Genomic DNA, 20,187 nt, shown 5'->3' with positions numbered 1-20,187 from the left:
CATCCTAACGTTGCCTGTAGCCAAATGTAAATGGTTTATCCCAGAGAAAAAGAAGCGGACACGTTAGAAACTTGTTAACTATCTCAAATGTTAACAGAAGTGAAACAACTAAGTTAAAACCGAGCAAAAAATTGTTTTAAAAGCGGAAATGCTTTTGGCAAATATAAATACGTAAAAAAAAAGGTCTCACCTGTCGTTAATTAGTGCCACCTCCTCTTCTTCGACGGTTGGCATCTACTGCCAGAACGACTACAATACCCATAATGCTTTACGGCTTTGTATTGTCATGTGATTTAACTTATGACAGAGGGACATGGCTTCGACAACAAACATCACTTTGTTGTAGAGTGGATATTTTTGACAAGCAAACCTAATTGCAATATTGTGGACGCTTAACATGTATTCTCTGAAAACGTATTGAGATATTCTATATAACTATTCTGCTTGGATACAGCGAATAACGATGGCGGATGTGGAGGAGCAGGTAAGCACAGCATGCTAACGTTAGCTGGCCTATGTTGATGTTTTACATGAAAATAAATAGGAGTTGTGCTCTGAATGCTGTCAGCTGCCTTTTGGTTTAGCTTGTTATGTAACAGTTTAATGTGGCGTGGAAAGCTTACGTGTGTTATTTGATTGTAGCTTTACATTGATTTGATATATATTTGCCTTTTCTTAGTAAAACACTGTAGCTGTAGTGCCCTCTCTAAAGTCTATGTTCGAGTTAAATTATATTCTAATGCACTCTCACTTTAAATCAATGCTCCGGTGCTTTAGTATAGTAAGACATTAATGACAGATTTTTGAAATCCATTCAAAATGTTCTCTCCATTCAGGGCAGAAAACAAAGCGAGGAATTCACAGATGAGTCTGAGGTAAGAAACATCACTATTTGCTGCCACTTCTTTCTCCTGCAAAATGACTGCGTGAGAGAAAGTTTATACAGAGGTTAAAGGTCGATGACAGGGGTGTGCATAGTTCTGTCAAGCATGGGTGATTTTTGAACTCCAAGTAAAGCTTCCTGCCTACTGAAAGGACTGTAATACACAGCCAGCCTTTATCAACCGAGCTTGATCCCGGAAGGATCTTTGTCAGGTTCTGAGAGGTGTCAAACACTCATGAATTACAGATAGCTTTCCAGATCCATCGATATTATGACTGTGCTTCGGCATTTTACAGTACTTTTGTGCTTCTGAGAATCACAAGTAGGCTAAATAAAATATTGCTATATACATCAGCCTGGCAGGAAGGGGAGTGTCTTTAGTTTATAGGACGCAGAGAAGTGAATCAAATATCAAGAAAAGGCTCTCAGAAGAAAACCGTTAAGAGTGAGCGAAAGGAAAAGGGGAAAATAGAAATAAAATGTTGTAAATAGAAAGAGCTCCTACATCCTGTTTTCTGTCTGTGCGCAGTGTGTTTAGTACTGTAGAACATGAACTCACAGGGAAACAAGCATGCAGGACTGTGGGATTTTGTCTCTTCTCCAAGTGGTTGCAAGCAGTTGGTTATTTTCTTAGAATACCGAAAAATAATGTAGCTTGCTTGGTGTCTTGCTGCTGCTGTTACCTGGTTGACAGTAGGCTCACTGGATAAAGGGTGTGTGTGTGTGTGTGTGTGTGTGTGTGTGTGTGTGTGTGTGTGTGTGTGTGTGTGTGTGTGTGTGTGTGTGTGTGTGTGTGTGTGTGTGTGTGTGTGTGTGTGTGTGTGTGAGAGCAGGATAACAATTGTATCTTGACAGTAAAAGGCATGCTCTTCACCACCTTTGTAATCTGGCCAGACAAGTCTGATTTGTTATGACATAGTAGCAATGAGCCTGGATTTAAGTGTTTTTGATTGGTCTTGTTTTGATGCCTCAGGTAGTCAAGGAATTAGGATTTATTTTAACTTTGGAGTACAGTGGGTCAAACCCTTAACAGGTGACACATAATAATACTACTACAGTAACAGACTTATTGCACATATTCTTCCTCACTTTAGCACTGAACCAATATAATCAGGATAGACAGAAGAATTAGTAAGGAAGTACCTGACCTGACCATTACTTGGATCCTAATCGGAGGATTATTTCACATAATTTCATATATTGACAATATGTGTGCTCAGTCCTAATTTAGTTAGTTGCAAGGGTGGTTTTTCCACTCACAGGCGCTAGGGGGAAGCGAGACAACCACCATTCAACCTGAAAAAAAAGTCAACCATTTTAATGACTCTGAAGCTGTTCAGTTAAGGTAAATTAAGCTAAATAAACTGAATAGGACCCCTTTTAATTTAAATTTGAAAGGGTTCCATTTTTAAGCGGAATAAATGGTTGCCTGGGATTGTGTCCAAATTGTGTCTTCAATTTTGCTTTGATGTAACAGCTATGCTACCAAAAAGCACATACTGTATAGCTTAAGCAGCATATGAGTCAGGGAAAATATGCCAAGGTGGATGGGGGAGTGGATTAATTGCTTTTTAATATTTAGGGGGATATGTGTATTTGTAACAGGTGTACTCTTCAGAATGGTTCAGTCTGATGTCTCTCAACTGCCAATAGGCAAAGAGGCAACAATGGTTACAACACAAAGACCAGGTCTGTAGTTGACAAAACAAAGCGCAAGTTACAAGAGATATAGTCACAAAATGAGCTTTTATCTAATAACTTGGTCCTAAAAAGCACAAAATATGTGTGGGCAAATTAAAGAAAAAAAGTGTTTTAGATTTGTTGGTACACCACAAGCCTCCAGAACAGCTTTAAGGAGAGCACTGTTTAACATGTCTCCTCACTGTTAAGGCCAAAGCATTGGATTAACATTATTATACCTGCGTTGTCAGGTTTCTCTACTCATTTATTCAGGTTTTTCCTATTATCTGTCACCCATCTGTACTTTGTGCTTGAGACAAAAAAAAATGGAGGGGTGGGTGGCAGGATGATCCATTATGTTCTTAATATTGAAGAGGAGTACAAGTCCTCCTTTCATGTCCTGAATGTAAGTTTGTGACTAGTGCTGTCTTCAGTGAGTATTTGAAAGCAGCAAGTTTTATCTTAACTGGCAATAGGCAAAGAATATGGCCAAAATGGTTACATCACAAAGGCCAGCCCAGTAGTTGACAAAACAAAAGGCAACTTACAGGAGATGGCAGAAGTTTGGAAACAAGTAGTTTCTCTCTGGGGATGAAGTTTGCCTTTGTTGTTTGATACACCTTTGAAACCCGTGACAAATGCCCCCGCATCAGAAATCTCACAACCAGAATACACAGGAAATAGCCTAGATATGGCGTTGTTGAGTGGGAAAGGATTGTTTTTGAAAATAACATTTTTCCACGCTATTGTCCCCCACCTCCAACCCAGTAGCACATAATGGCAGACAATGTTTTGAGTTGATGCACACTCTGGGCAGCCACAGACTGTGCAGCATTGGTTATAAACTGAATTATGAGTAATATTCAGGCTGTGACTGGCCGCAAATGTTGGCTCACGCTGGAAAGTGTAGCACAGTAGAATACCTTAAGTTTGCTTTATGAAATTACTAAATTCATGTATGTCACTGGGGATGAACGGAAAATAAAACAGAAATAAATAAAGGACTTTATGCTGCACTTCAAGCAAGGTAATGGAAAACTGTCGTTGTGCATACATCTTCTGACACACACATGCAAGACATGATTTTCTTTGAAGAGGCAAGAATACATGTAGGATTGTCCATTAGTGTGGTGCTGCAGGGTTCAGTGTGTTGCTCAGTGACACGTTGGCAGTGGTGGACACCGTGGATGTAAAACCAGCCTCCCAGAAGTTATAGTTATCTTTTCAGTCATTTTTTTGAGCACATGTCATTCTCATGCGAAGGGTTGATGCTTTTCTTCGCCACTTATGTATAACTAAATATATTTAGGTTTTAAACTCTTGTTTAGGAATACAATACATTTGCATGTTGGGTTCCTGGATATTATAATGAGGTTTCATTTTTTTACTATTATCTGACATTTTATGGACAAAATGACAACTCAAGAAAATAATGAGCAGGTTGAAGTGAAAATAATTGTTAGTTGCAGCCCTAAATGAAGATAAATGTGGTCTAACATTGTACATTTTGCCCAGAGTTTGCAAAAATATGCGAATGTGATTTCCCCCTAAAAGCAACAAAACCATAGCCTCGTGAGACCGTCCTGATCTCGCGAGCTCCAGTTTTCCACTCGCAGATCAGTCTGGCATCTTGAGGCAGAGAAAATTTGGAGCCGTTAGCCAAACGACCGGGCCAATCAGCGTTGGTTTTGAGGTGGGTTAGGTGGTGATAAACCGATGGTTTATCCAATCAGCTAACCAGTATTATCAGCCAGCGGTAGCCCTAATTCTGTTAGCCGCTCGCTAATGCTTTTTTTCTCTTGGATCCTTCTTTTGGAATATGGTCCGGGAACCTGAAATGGTGCCTTTTATTCCTAAATTCTCGTTACACAAATGGCAAATATCCTTTACCGACATGTTGCTTGCATGCTGAGCTTACGAGCTATGCTTTGCCTGCAGCAGCAGGGGCGGGCTTGTGGTTGTATTTTCATACGCTTCGTGGATCTGATTGGTTGATTTGGCCCGTCTCTCACCAACATAGGTGATAGACAGATGGTTCATCCAATCAAATAACCAGTATTCCGCCCCTTCCCAAAAGTTCTCCAACGGAAAGTTCCCAGATGGATATGCCGAGCAAATGCGAAGCAATCCATCTGGCGGAGTCAGGTTAACAAAACCATGTAGGGCTGTGTGATGGTGTGTTCATCAGCTGTTGCTGCTATTGCATTGTGATGACCTAATAGAATAGAACAAAAATCGGTTTCCAAAATGTAGTTAAAACCCATCAATATGCATTGTCTATTATGATTCACACTTGTGAAAGGTTTTGTCTGATTAGCAGAGGAACATTGTGATACATGATTTTGATATGATTTGTATGTTCTGATGTTTAACCATTTTGATCTGCCTTACAAATATGCTTATTTCAAGCTTATTTTATGTGTGATGGACTAAAAGGTGCCAATCGTAGCGCACAAATGCTATTGAAGGGCGGGTCTTGTCCCGAACTGCAATTGGAGCCATAATTACGCTATGTTGACACATTACTAAGTTTTTTTTGAGCGTTACACCAACTGTCAACCCGTCGAATTGAGTCAGTGGCAGAATGTGTAAGTCCTTGTACATAAAAACATTACTCTATAGCACCACTAGTGGTCAAGAACTCCACAGGGCACCTTTTAAGTTGAGTTGAAAGCATAGGAAGTCATGTCACCCCCTTGTTGAACTTCTTCTCACTTGTTTTAAAAAAGATCAGATTTTAAAAATGAACACAGCATTTAAATGACTTGAGATATTTCAGTTTACTGCGTGAAGGGTTTTGTCAATGTCTTTCAAAGGACATTGTGGACTGTAGTGTTTGTGAGAGGACACTGTGCTGTTGTAATGAATACCTTCTAAAAATTGTTATAGTGAGAGCGAATCTTACAAGTCTACTTTCTCAACCAGGAGGAGGACAGCGAGGAGGAGCCCAAGCTGAAGTATGAGAGGCTCTCCAATGGGGTGACCGAAATCCTCCAGAAGGATGCAGCCAGCTGTATGACTGTCCATGACAAGGTAGAGGTTATAATCCACCACACACAAAGGCATTTCAGTCTCAAGTCCACCCATCTCAAGTACAGATTTCACATTGTTTATGTACACATTTGAGAGATGGCAGCCCATTCTTTTCTCACCTTTCCCTGCTTTTCCTCTTGGGGAAAACATCAGAAGACACTAGGTGCCATTGTCTTCTTCTGTTTTTCATTCCCACTCTTACATATTTTTCGCTCCTCTCCTCTGTTTGTCCAATGTTGATATGTTGAGGGCCACTCTCTGCGAGATGGTTAATCGTTGTGGCACCAGCAGCACACATGCACGCCTGAGCAGAGCAAAAGTCATACCCAGTTATGTCTCCTCACCTGATGTTTTATTAACCGCTATTGATTTTCATTTATTTATTTTTACTTTGAGAATTTGGTCCTCTCTTTTTATTTTTTTATATCTCAAAATAGCAACCGTGCCACAGTGAGATATGTTGCTTTGCTGAAATTCTTAATTTGATCTGACTGTCTTTCTTCCTGGGATTTCTGTGCTTGTGTATCTTCTGCCATTCAGCTACCTGTGTGGTCACACCAACCCCCTCCATCGTGGCAAGCTCACACAACCTTAAAGCCACCAAAGGCACATATTGCCTTATGTTGCCTCATATTTTAAGTGTCTGAATCAGAATTTCATTTGAACAATTCCATTCTGATAAATCCCTTTAAAAGTCGCTCCGCCTCACAAGGTTGAACCCTTTATTTATTTATTTTTGGTTATTTTATTTGGGGAGATTGCAGGGGCTCTGTCTGACATGCTCAGCTGTGCCTGTAAATATAAGCATTTCATTATAGACTGCACTGAAGCATGGTGGGCTTGCCGCACATCCACATGCTGGTCTTGAAGGGAGGGGGATTAGGAGGAGGGCATGGAGCAGGGGCTGGGGTGGAAGAACACACACTTAATCTAATGCCAAAAGCCCCCAGTTTCTATAATTTTTTTTGTCCCAGTGGACTCACATACACACACATATATGCACACATGCACTTTTGCTGAAGCACAAAACACAGAAACCAGTTGCTGCTCAGTAGAAATAATAGCTCTGTCCTGGACAGGGAGGTGATTGGGTTGCATGGGAAGAAGTCAGATGTACAGTGCATTTATTATGCTTAAGCATTTTAATTTGACGCAGAAAAAAATGCCATTTCACACTGTATGCTTTAATAAATAGGGCTTTTCCACCCCCTGCAATTTCACAGTTTTGCCTTCAAGCCCACCCAATCCCCACTCTGCTCATGTCGCTCCAGCTCCAGGAAGTGTTTTATTTATTTATTTTTATCCTCTTCCACAGCCTTCGTCAGCACAAGATTTTTTTTCTCTCCATAATCTTGAATTTGTTTCACGTGTCTTCTGGTTTAATTTATTACATTTGTCCCTTCTCAGTTTCTTGCCCTAGGTACTCATTTTGGGAAGGTCTTCCTGCTGGACATCCAAGGAAATGTAACTCAAAAATTTGAAATTGTGAGTACATTATAATCCTTTTAGATTATAATAATGAAATTCATTAGGCCTACTGTGATTAACCTTTTAGTCATGTTAAAGACAATTAGTAATTATGTATTATTACTATTAACCTAAATAATGTTTTTACTGTAGGGCAACCATCAGGTTGACATTTGTGGTTTTGAGTAAATTGGATGGATTACCATGAAATTTGGTACTGGTTGGCAGTTCGATCTCCGGCTTGTCCTGTCCGCATGTCAAAGTGTCCTTGAGCAAGACACTGAACCCCAAGTTGCTCCCGATGGCAGGCCAGTGCCTTGCATGGCAGCGTCGGCATATGAATGTGTGTGTGAATGGGTGAATGAGAGGCAAATTGTAGAGCGCTTTGACCGGTAAGGTACAAAGGCGCTATATAAAAATGCTGTCCAGTTCATTTACAGACATTCATGTTCCCCTCAGGATGAATTATAATCACTTTTGTGATCCCTTGACTTTTCATCTAGCGCCATAATCAGGTCAACATTTTGATTTGTCTCAGACTTTTGACCAAATACCTGCAAAACTAATGACATTCCCATCAGCCTTAGCTGTACTTTGTGTGTAATGCTAATTAACAAATGTTAGCATGCTAACACGCTCAACTATGATGGTAAACATGCAGCATTATACCCGTTAAGCTAATCAAATGCTGGCTGTGGCCTAATATTTAACAGACACATGTGAGATTTGTATCAGTCTTCTCATCCAACTATTTGCAACAAAGCAAATAAGCATATTTCCCAAAATGTCGAGCTATTCCTTTAACAGTCCTCATATAAATATTTTCTCTAAAACATAGTAGAAGCACAAGTTTCTTTTACATACACCATTTAATGGTTTGGGACATTAATATTAGATCCCATAGGCAGTGATCTTGCATCTGATTTAATCCCACTGTTTTACTTTCACCATACAAAAATGTATGCTCACTTCATCTGGAGGGAATGAGTTCTAAACAATAATTTAATTTGCAAGTCAAAACAAAAATTCAGTAATGAAGGCTGATTTAGCCGTTTTACAATTAACGTACCTGCACTTGTGCTTCTAACTGTAGTGTCCCTGCTGGGCACATTGATTCAAGTGCTACTCACCTAAGGAACGTACTACCAGTTATCAGTCATTGCCTAATAATAAGAGTAACAAGGAAGCTATTTCACTCAACAGAAGAACGAGAGCTAAGATCTTGCTAATGTATTTGTGACGTAGTTTTAAAATGAACCAAACAGAATTCATTGTAAAGCAAAAAAGGATTTAATATGTGTACTAAATACCCAGGTGGTCCTAATGCACTGGAGAAATTGTATATGATAAGCAAAAACTTTTTCTCCACAGATGCACAGTCAACCCTTTAGGGATGGTTTTTAAGTAACATTTGCTGTAATTTATGCCATTTGGTTGATCCTTTTATCTAAATAGCCCCATAGTGTCATGAATGTGTAAACTTTAAAAGCATCAGCGCTGAGTTGGGACCCCCTAACCTTCACAGCATTAATGCCATGCTCTGTGCATTGACACATACGGGACTAAGCATCCATTACATACTCAAATTTTTTACCTTTCCCTTTTTCTGGCATTTCACTTAATGGGGTAAAATGTCAGCCAGCAGCATTTTGCCAGCCACAAAGATATTCACCCACCTCTAAAAAAAAAAGATGCCATGATATTGTGTCTCCGCAGAGTTCAGTGAAGATCAACCAGATCAGTCTGGATGAAAGTGGAGAGCATGTGGGCATTTGCTCCGAGGATGGGAAGGTGAGATCTTTCTGCTCATCACTGCTGGTTACTGATCCTTGGGGCTAAAGCAAATAAAATAAAAATCAGTGTTTTTCATCTTTCATAATTCATCCTCAGATTCATATAGAACTCATCTTATCAGTGTTGAACTTTATGCTAAGGATGTGGAAATTGAGGTGTTTGGTAGTGAATTTTCAGAAGGCAGTTCTTCCACAGTCAGAGCAATAACCTAAAGTTTAATCTTCAACATATCTACACATATATTGTTTTCATGAAGTGTGAATTTCTAAAAAGCTGTACCTATTTAGAATAGTAGGGGAAAGGAATCAGATCCATCGAGCTGTCAGTCAGCCATCAGCCATCTATGGTGTTCGCCACCTTGCTGTTATCTTGTCTCTTCTCATCATTACCACCATCCTTCATGGATTTCACAGTCAAGATATGCTCTCTGATATCACCTTCCCCCTACTTCTAGCACTCTGGTGGCAAAAACAAGATCTTGTCGCACAAAAAAGTGGAGCAGACAATTAAAACCAATGCTACACCAATTGTTTGCCCTTAACCAATTCAGTTGGCTGTTAATCCTTTGAAAATCTAACTTAATCCTTAATCGCTGGTGCGGTTCAAAAAGGAAGATTGCATCAGAGTTTTATATTATTCCTCTACTTAAAAAAAAAAAAAAAAAAAGGGGGGGCATCTGGTGAAGAGAAACTGGGTGTCATGTACTCTAATGGTACATTAGGGCTTGTTGCAGCCAACTGAGGCTGTGGTCGTGTCCAAGATGAGGACTTCTGTTTCTAAACCCTGTGGGGTTCAAAGAATCAACTTGTCCACTAATTGGTGACCCAGCTGAGAAGCAGGGAGCCAATCAAAGTATTTTCTGACAACAATTCCCCCCGCTGGCCTCAGATAGTTGCAGAGGCAGCAATTAAAGGAGAAATTTTGAGTTATTCACCTTTGCTTGTCGTTCTGCCGTCTCATCTTTGTTTCAGGTTCAAGTGTTTGGTCTCTATACAAGAGAGGGCTTCCATGAGAACTTTGACTGTCCCATCAAAGTAAGTTTCTGAAAACGTAAGAGCCCTAGCATGCATCTGTTGCTGCAGTATTACCTGCGTCTAACAAAATGAAAAATCTAATTCTGAAACTCTATAGTCTAATCTGTCACTCATGTATTGTTCTTTTTAGGTGGTGGCATTACACCCTCAGTTCACCAGATCAAACTACAAACAGTTTGTTACTGGGGGCAACAAGGTAGGTTTGAGTAGTATTTTTTTACTTGTGCAGTCATTATGTACAGTTTTCGCCATTTCCTGCAACAATGATTCATCCTGATTGCGTCCGGGCCAAACCGAATCTTGCAAACCTTCTCACTTTGGCCTGGCTGACGCTGATGCACAGGCCTTTGTCTGTTGTGAAAGGCTCTTAGTTTTCCGTCTCTTTGCTGGAGAGCTCTCGGGAGAGCTGCCCATTTTCACAAAGTGCTGTTCGCTCAACAGTGTTTGAAAGGCAATGCTTCACAAGGACGGCAAAAAGATGTCATTATGAAGAGGGTACATAGTCTTAGGATTTTCGGGCGCATACAGTGATCTCTTTCCTGAAAGTCTTCTCTGGCAGGTATGTCACCACGGAAGGTGAAAACTATCTTAGTCGTTAGATTTGTTATTGTTTTTTGGAAGTAAAACCGCCTACATATTACCACATGCCAATTACTGTACACACAACTATAAACTGTTAGGAAGTAGCGTCATTGCAAAACCATCCATAAATAAAGTATTCTGACATTTATACAACAGGGGTGAGGAAAAACAACTTTTTATGAAACCCCATTGTTAGTGTTACTTTGCCATTTTCTTTCAATTGCCGCTGATTCCTCTCTGTTCCAAGTTGTGAGGGCCTCCACAATGTGCCTGTGATGAAAATCAATAAGCCTCAACGGGAGCCACATCCTGTCAAAGGAAATTCAATTTTGTCTCCGCAGTTCTTTTGTCATATCATCTCTTTGTAGAGCAAACTGTTTATTAACATAGCCCAACTGCTGAATTAAAGAGCCGATACAACCTTCTCTCGGCATCCTTAGTAGCAGGACAGTAGCAATGCAGGGAATGTGAATGACAGGCTTTGTCCTCGACAGCATGTACAATACGAGGTCTGAACATTAAACTGCAATTGATGAAGTGGTCCTGCAACCGCTTTTACACCACATTGCATTGTGGTTAAAAACGCAACACTCGCTGAGCTTCCACACCTCTGTGAGACAGTAAATATACATAGCATGAAGCAATGATGAATTTGTCTTTCAATACTTGTTTCTATACTTTACGCCACACATAGGCACTACAATAAATGGTGTGTATCCTAAAAAAGCCGTAACCATTATAATGAGAAGAAGAAGGATGTGTGAAATCATGCTTGTGATGCATCAACTTTTCAACCCTTTTACTTGATGGCTTTTACACTTGGAAATCACATCGACCATGTGAAACTGCAAAATGACTTCTTCCACCACTGAATGTGAAGCTAATGTGAAGTATTCTCACTTAGATGGAGTATAATGAACAATCTGTCTTCATTGTCTTTGTGCCTAAATGCTCTGAGGTGGAATTAAGAGCTTCATGTAAGCACTCAAATCTGGCTTTACTTCATCATTTGCAGCACGAAGAAAGTTCCCTCCAGTTTAGGTTAAATCTTTAAGGCAGTTTCACCCTTTTACCAGACACAGCTCCTGACTGGCTATTCATTGTGCAATGTGCTGTTCATCTACTGCCCTCTGTAGACCAGGCTGCACAACTGCACACTACAAACTGTGGAGAATTAAATGTTATCTTGTTTTTCTTTCTCAAAGCTGCTCCTGTATGAAAGAAACTGGTTGAATCGCTGGAAGACGTCTGTTCTACATGAAGGCGAGGGCTCAATCACTGCGATTCAGTGGAGAGCTAACCTCATTGCCTGGGCCAACAATGTGGTGAGTGATCAGTCACAGACCTCAATGAAAAGTACAATATTGAATGTGTACAATTTACAAAAAAAAAAAATCTTTTTTTTCCTGATTTCTTTTAGGGTGTTAAAATCTATGATATTGGTACAAAACAGCGGATCACAAACGTGCTGCGGGATAATGTCAGTCTGAGGCCTGACATGTACCCTTGCAGCCTGTGTTGGAAGGACAACAGCTCTCTCATTGTTGGCTGGGGTTCTTCCATTAAGGTTTGCTTCTTATCTATTTAAACTCCTATCAGACACTAGCTATTCCAGTGTTTCAGAATTTCTGTAATTTTCTTATTTCTCCTCAGATTTGTGTTGTGAAAGAAAGAAATCCTACTGAAATGAGAGATCTGCCCAGCCGTTATGTGGAAATAGGTATACAATCCACTGCACACTATAATACACTATATAATAATCAACTTTATTTATTGAGCACTTCTCTAAACCAAGTTTAGAATGTGCTTTACAACATAAAGCCAGAACAGGCAACCACAATAGTGAAATTAAATACAACATAAAGCAAGGATCAAACTAGATGAGATGGGATTAAAACACAGTGGTTAAAAACAACTAGATAGAATAATACTAAAACAAATTAACTAAAATCAAAGTTGTATTATAAAAGTGTGATTACGTCACTTCATCTGCCTGCTATGATAAATGCACAGGAACTTGTTTTGGTGATAATGATGTATAACATTTTAACAACAAGGAGAGTAGCAGAAGTCAATACAGTAAAACAGTAGACCTCATATTCTTCTTGGGTTGTCAGGTCAGAATTGTACCCATGGTGGTACAAGCTAAAAAAAAGTTCCTAAAGAGCTGATATTTTGAAGCTGCAGCGACAAATATAGAGACTATCTGGATGTTACCACTCCCGACTTAGAGATGGATTAAATGCACTATAACGAGAGGATAATATTTGAATTCTGTTTTGTTTGGCTTCTCTTTGTCAAACAGTGTCTGCATTTGAGACCGAGTTCTTCATCAGTGGCCTGGCCCCGCTGGCAGATCAGCTTGTCACCCTTTACTTTGTGAAGGAGAACTCTGATCACATGGTAATGATACTTCTTTTATTTTATATATATATATATATATATATTTTTTTTTTAAAGGGGTACATATGGTACAGGAGTTGTACTCATTGTGCGTACGTGTGTGTGCAGGATGAGGAGTTCCGTGCGCGGCCTCGTCTCGACATCATCCAGCCTCTCCCTGAGAGCTGCGAGGAGATCTCTTCAGACGCGCTGACCGTGCGCAACTTCCAAGACAACGAGTGCAGAGACTACCGCCTCGGTGAGACAATAAAATACAGCCCTCAGAGAAATGTCACGCAGCCTTTTACTGCCCTCTGATTTCGTTATGCATCGACCATCAAATGTCAGCTGTAATGCACAAAACACAGAGGCATAAATGTATTTCCATTAACAGAGCATTCTGAGGGAGAGTCGCTCTTCTACATCATCAGTCCCAAAGACATCGTCGTGGCCAAGGAGCGAGACCAGGATGACCATATCGATTGGCTACTCGAAAAGAAGAAATATGAGGTTTGTGTTGTTGAATTTTATGAATGTTGCAAAAGGTTACGGTCCACGATTCTATAGTTTGACTGTGTGTCCTGTTACTGTGGTTTAACTGTGACAGGAGGCCCTGATGGCTGCAGAGATCAGTTTCAAAAACATCAAGAGACACGACGTTCAGAAAATTGGGATGGCTTACATCAATCACTTAGTGGAAAAAGAAGACTATGACAGTGCTGCGAGGTAGGTTTAAGGGTGTGTGTGTGTGTGTGCGTTTGTGCCTGATATTTGAAAAGCTATGTGTCTTTTAATCTCCAGAGTCCATATTACAGAAACCTTCTATTTTAAGTGTTAAGCAGAATGTTTCACTCATCTCTTTTATTTAAAAATTGTAGAAAGAGTAAAACACATAACAACATAATCCAAACTTATTTTCGTTAGAATTACATCGGTTACTGAATGGATTAGATGATAATTCAATTACCTACGTACACACTTCGTGGACCTTGAGTTAGTTTTTTTTGTCAAATTACTATTTCCTTTTAAGCACAAAGACCATATAGTTAATACACTGCATGTTAATGTCATGTATAACATTCTTTATTCGTTAACGTGACTCTATAGCCACAAGCATGTCCACTGCTAACAAAGTCAAAAAGCCAGAATCGTTTCATCTGAATGATTCATGTGCTTATTCTAATTCAGGAAGTGTCAAAAGGTTCTTGGAAAAAACATGGAACTATGGGAAAATGAAGTGTACAGGTTTAAGACCATCGGACAGTTGAAGGTAGGTTCAGGGGCTCTGGTTCAGAATTTCTGTTGGTTAATAGAACTTACCGTTAATTACTGAAGTGATTATGGTCAGTAATCGATGATGCAAATGTTTTGTCTTTCTTCCGGTATCGGTCTCTAATCACTATTCTCAATATAACTCCACCTCTCTCCAATTTCAGGCCATCAGTCAGTATTTGCCCAGAGGGGATCTGCGTCTCAGACCGGCCATTTATGAAATGATCTTGCATGACTTTCTCAAAACTGACTATGAGGTACTTTGTCCCTTAATAGTCTTTTCATCCTGTGACAAATCCAGTGTTAATCCACTGGTTGATCGTCAGCTTAATGGTTTCTGTGCTGTCCACAAAGGGTTTTGCCACACTGATCCGGGAATGGCCTGGAGAGCTTTATAATAACATGGCCATTGTTCAGGCAGTCAGCGATCACCTGAAGAGGGACCCCACCAACAGAACCTTGCTCACCACGTTGGCTGAACTGTGAGTGATCTTAACTTGTGCATTACTCAACCAATTGAATCAATATTGGGGGAAATACTCAAAAAAAGTTTATGCATTGTGCATCATTTTATACACAGGTGTATGAAATTCATTGTCAGTTATTTGGTATTTTTTTTGAAACTCTAAAATCTTGGCTGGAGTTTTAAGTTAACTTCTGTGTATCTGAACGCTTGGTTTCACAATATTTGTCTACAAATATGTATTCACTCAACGACCTGTAGGGCGGAGGAGTAATGCTTTCAGTGACAGTGAAAATGACACAAAATCAAATTTTTAAAAGTAACTTGTTGGTCTCTGGTGCTGTTGCAGGTACACGTACGACCAGCGGTACGACAGAGCTTTAGAAATCTATCTGAGGCTGAGGCACAAAGATGTTTACCAGCTGATCCACAAACACAACCTTTTCTCCTCCATAGAGGACAAGATCGTCCTCCTCATGGACTTTGACAAGGAGGTAAAAGTCTAAAAACATTACAACAAGTAAACAAGTATTCACGCCATATTGTCATGTTTAATTTTTCATTTCAATGTTAAGTAACACATAAAATCTCTAAATTTATGTTGTCAGAAAGCTGTCGACATGCTTCTGGACAATGAAGACAAGCTATCAGTAAGTGTTCCTGTCTTCTCTCTGTCTTTTATTAAAGATGTGATGAAAAGCCACTGCTCACTGATCCTGTTTCTCTTCTCTCCTCTGATAGACAGACAGGGTGGTGGAAGAACTAACAGACAGGCCTGAGCTTCTGCATGTGGTAAGTTGAGATAACTTTGAATACAATCATAATAACTCTCAGTTTAATCCAGAACTGATTTGCCTCATCTATTCCCCACAGTACCTCCATAAACTGTTCAAGCGGGACCACCACAAAGGCCAAAAATATCACGAGAGACAGATTGGTCTGTATGCCGAGTATGACCGGCCAAATCTCTTACCTTTCCTGAGAGATAGCACACACTGCCCACTTGAAAAGGTACAATGTCATCCTACTGCACATTCAAATTTCCAGTAGCTACAAGACATCATTTATGTTGTTTCTTCTTTTTCTGTCAGGCTCTCGAGGTTTGTCAGCAGAGGAACTTTGTAGAGGAGACTGTCTTCCTGCTCAGTAAGTGTTAAGGTCTGTTTTCCTATTTTAAGTGTGTTTTTAAAATGATTACAAGGAAACTAATCCAGCATGTTGGCTCCCAGGCAGGATGGGGAACTGCAGACGAGCGCTGCAGATGATCATGGAGGAGCTGGAGGACGTGGACAAGGCCATAGAGTTTGCCAAAGAGCAGGATGATGCAGAGCTCTGGGAGGATCTCATCTCTTACTCCATTGACAAACCACGTATGATTCTGTCCCCTAATGACCCTGTCATTCATTTGATTCAGTCTTTCTTTGTCATTTTCCCACTTTACTTTTTTGTCTCTTATCTGTCTGCTTTTGTCTCCCCAGCATTCATCACCGGCCTCCTGAATAACATTGGTACTCATGTGGATCCCATTCTGCTCATCCATCGCATTAAGGAGGGCATGGAGATCCCAAACCTCAGAGATTCACTAGTGAAAATCCTCCAGGACTACAATCTGCAGGTTAGACACGTTTCTCTTTGAATGACTTTTTTTCACTTTAAATCTCTATAATGAAGAAATGAAATCAGTTTGTACAGTTTACAGATGAATAAAGTAGTAGTAGTGCAGCTGTAAACACTGGTATATCTTGTATTCAGTTGAAATAAAAGATACAAAGGATGAAGAGATCAAGGCAGATAATAAGCAGCAATAAATAATTGAATGCACAAGTATGGGTTGCCATCACAGGCACCAGTATTGTCAGTTGGGGGTTACATTACAATTTTTAAAAATCAACAAATGAAATCAAGAGATCCATTTATATATCCTGCTGCAGGTTTAATCTAAGTTGAACAAAACATGTATTTACAAACAGAAAGATTACTGAATATTTCTTACTATATTAATATACAGTTATAATAAGAAAGACATTATATTCAGGGGAAATGACCATTTACAGTGGTGTGAAAAAGTGTTTGCCCCCTTCCTCATTTCCTGTTCCTTTGCATGTTTGTCACACTTAAGTGTTTCGGAACATCAAACCAATTTAAACAATAGTCAAGGACAACACAAGTAAACACAAAATGCAATTTGTAAATGAAGGTGTTTATCATTAAAGGAGAAAAAAAATCCAAACCATCATGGCCCTGTGTGAAAAAGTGATTGCCCCCTAAACCTAATAACTGGTTGGGCCACCCTTAGCAGCAACAACTGCAACCAAGCGTTTGCGATAACGTGCAATGAGGCTTTTACAGCGTCCTGGAGGAATTTTGGCCCACTCATCTTTGCAGAATTGTCCTAATTCAGTTACATTAGAGGGTTTTCGAGCATGAACGGCCTTTTTAAGGTCATACCACAACATCTCAATAGGATTCAGGTCAGGACTTTGGCTAGGCCACTCCAAAGTCTTCATTTTGTTTTTCTTCAGCCATTCGGTGGTGGACTTGCTGGTGTGTTTAGGATCATTGTCCTGCTGCAGAACCCAAGTTCGTTTCAGCTTGAGTACACGAACAGATGGTCGGACATTCTCCTTCAGGATCTCTTGGTAGACAGCAGAATTCATAGTTCCTTTTATCACGGCAAGTCTTCCAGGTCCTGAAGCAGCAAAACAGCCCCAGACCATCACACTGCCACCACCATATTTTACAGTTGGTATAATGTTCTTTTTATGAAATGCAGTGTTCCTTCTACGCCAGATATACTTGGACACACACCTTCCAAAGAGTTCCACTTTTGTCTCATCGGTCCACAGAATGTTGTCCCAAAAGTCTTGGGGATCATCAAGATGTGTTCTGGAGAAATTGAGACGAGCTTTGATGTTCTTTTTGCTCAGCAGTGGTTTCTCCTTGGAACTCTGCCATGCAGGCCATTTTTGCCCAGTCTTTTCCTGATGGTGGAGGCATGAACGCTGACCTTAACTGAGGCAAGTGAGGCCTGCAGTTCTTTGGACGTTGTTGTGGGGTCTTTTGTGACCTCTTGGATGAGTCGTCGCTGCGCTCTTGGGGTAATTTTGGGCGGCCGGCCACTCCTGGGAAGGTTCACCACTGTTCCATGTCTTCGCCATTTGTGGATAATGGCTCTCACTGTGGTTCGCTGGATTCCCAAAGCTTTGGAAATGGCTTTATAACCCTTTCCAGACTGATAGATCTCAATTACTTTCTTTCTCAATTGTTCCTGAATTTCTTTGGGTCTCGGCATGATGTGTAGCTTTTAAGGATCTTCTGGTGGACCTTACTGTGTCAAGCAGCTCCTATTTAAGTGATGCCTTGATTGTGAACAGGTGTGGCAATAATCAGGCCTGGGTGTGGCTAGAGAAATTGAACTCAGGTGTGGACAACCACAGTTATAGTATGTTTTAACAAGGGGGGCAATCATTTTTTCACACAGGGCCATGATGGTTTGGATTTTTTTTCTCCTTTAATAATAAACACCTTCATTTACAAATTGCATTTTGTGTTTACTTGTGTTGTCCTTGACTTTTGTTTAAATTGGTTTGATGTTCCGAAACACTTAAGTGTGACACACATGCAAAGGAACAGGAAATGAGGAAGGGGGCAAACACTTTTTCACACCACTGTATGTGGATCGTACAACCTCAGTAGTTTTTTATTTATTTATTCGGGACAGTGCACTAATGAACAATTAATGAATAATCTAACATTTCTGTACATACTGTAAATGAGCCAGGTTATAGCATAAATGCTAATTTTCACCTGTAGTCCCGAGGCAGGAAAACAACAACATACAAGATAATGCAAAACAAAAGAATATGACGGTATACAATATCAAACAAGAAACATATTAGCACACATACAGACAGCTGGGAACTTTTAAGAAATTGTTTAAAGTGCTTTTTAAATGTGCAGTAAGTTGGACATTCTCTAATGTTCGTTGGGATGCTCTGTTTTTAAATCACTCTGGCAATTATTGGGGTGATTTTAGAGGTGGAAATAAGACATTTTATGAATGAATTTATTAATTTGAATTCCTTGGTCTGCCTTTTTTTTTTTTTTTTTTTTTTTTTACTGACCATATTTTGTTTTCTCGTTTCTTAGATTCTTCTGAGGGAAGGATGTAAGAAGATCCTGGTGGCCGACTCCCTCTCTCTGCTCCAGAAGATGCACCGAACACAGATGAGAGGAGTCCGGGTCGACGGTGGGTGCACTTTCTCTGCCTTCCTGCAGAAGCAGCGGAGATTAAGTCATTTTGAAACTGTACTCACACTGTTGGTTTTATTTTCAGAGGAGAACATTTGCGAATCGTGTCATGCTACAATATTACCATCAGGTGGGTTTCCTTTCTTGTTGTATTCAAGTATGTTACTGTTGTATTGCATTTGAAAGTAATTCATTGCTATTTTCTTTGCTTCCCACCTGTGTTTCAGACATGGCCAAACCCTTCAGTGTGGTGGTGTTTCACTGCAGACACATGTTTCACAAGGAATGTTTACCATCTTCAGGAACAGTAAGTAACTTCCCTTTTAATATGTGTAACTCTTTACACAACACATTAAATCATTTATTTTGTTTGGTGGTGAGTTTTACATGGTTATCCTTCTCCAGGCTTTATTTTATCTGAGCATCTCAAACGTAACATATTGACAGTCCTGTACCTTTTCCCTCTTTTCTGTTTCAGATTCCTGGGGTGCAGTTTTGTAACATCTGCAGTGCGAAGAAGCGTGGGCCAGGAAGTGGAATCCTGGAGATGAAGAAGTAAACTGGGATCTATGCACTCACAATTTTATTATTGATGCTTTTACGCCCCCTCATCCCTCCATGTTGTTTTCCATTTACTGTCATTTATCAATGAATATCACCTTCCCTCAGTCACTGAACTGTACACTTGCAGAAATAATAATAAAAACATGTATATATTGGATTGTCTCTGTATATTTACATCTAACAACTATAAAGTGCTTTACTTGTTCTGCTTGCCACTAATGTGAGTTGGTGATGAAATGTCTGTAACGTCTGAAAAAATAAAATCACATGTAAAAATTTAATTCCGAGAAGAAAGAAAATTAATTTACTCTTCAGTGTTTGAGCTTTTGTATTCTTTTTGCTATGGTGTCTAGTTGAAAACACATTTGCAACATTAACCCTTGTGTGGTGTTCATATTTATGTTACACAGCCAATGTTCCCGGGTCTGGTGGACCCAGCACATTACTAGCAATTTCTGTTAAAAATACTTAACAGATGTTTACTCTAGCTCAATTACCAATGATATATACATACTTTATGGTTCATATTTGCCATTTACCCCTGTGACATCACATTTATGATCATATGATCATTTTTGGGGTTTTTTTTGTGAGGAAAATAAGGAAATGCAATTAATAAAAAGGTAAACAAGATTTTTGATCATTATTGGTGCTTATTTCTTAGAACTTAATCAGAACAGGTGAAAGTGCTTGAAATGTAACAATTGTGTAACTTTGTGCAGTCCTATAATAACTTATTTTTTATGTTCTTGACAGAAAATGAGCGAAGGCCAATGAGTTTG

The 20,187-nt window shown here is 39.7% G+C and overlaps 2 protein-coding genes across 3 annotated transcripts in view; one reads left to right on the top strand and one right to left on the bottom strand.

Moving 5' to 3' along the window:
- pou6f2 (POU class 6 homeobox 2) overlaps positions 1 to 238 on the bottom strand; it is a 76,503-nt gene extending 76,265 nt beyond the window's left edge. For both annotated transcript variants that reach the window (XM_028569183.1, XM_028569182.1), the window contains exon 1: positions 191 to 238. The gene's annotated coding sequence lies outside the window, so the exon portion shown is untranslated. The remainder of the gene's footprint in view (positions 1 to 190) is intronic.
- Positions 225 to 19,686, top strand: vps41 (VPS41 subunit of HOPS complex). Its single transcript, XM_028569181.1, has 28 exons — positions 225 to 484; positions 837 to 875; positions 5,489 to 5,596; positions 7,004 to 7,081; positions 8,780 to 8,854; positions 9,829 to 9,891; positions 10,022 to 10,087; positions 11,679 to 11,798; positions 11,894 to 12,040; positions 12,127 to 12,193; positions 12,779 to 12,876; positions 12,985 to 13,114; positions 13,250 to 13,365; positions 13,463 to 13,581; positions 14,044 to 14,125; positions 14,292 to 14,384; positions 14,482 to 14,609; positions 14,940 to 15,084; positions 15,199 to 15,240; positions 15,332 to 15,382; positions 15,464 to 15,601; positions 15,682 to 15,736; positions 15,820 to 15,960; positions 16,069 to 16,205; positions 18,740 to 18,839; positions 18,927 to 18,971; positions 19,069 to 19,148; positions 19,320 to 19,686. Exons 1-28 carry the CDS (start codon positions 464 to 466, stop codon positions 19,398 to 19,400), a joined length of 2,565 nt encoding a protein of 854 aa, XP_028424982.1. The 5' UTR covers positions 225 to 463; the 3' UTR covers positions 19,401 to 19,686.
- Positions 19,687 to 20,187: the final 501 nt, after the last annotated feature.

This window comes from Perca flavescens, chromosome 22, assembly GCF_004354835.1.
Source record: "Perca flavescens isolate YP-PL-M2 chromosome 22, PFLA_1.0, whole genome shotgun sequence".
Taxonomy (NCBI): Eukaryota; Metazoa; Chordata; class Actinopteri; order Perciformes; family Percidae; genus Perca; species Perca flavescens.
The sequence above is the reverse complement of the archived record's forward strand: the minus strand, read 5'-3'. Positions and strand labels throughout refer to the sequence as shown.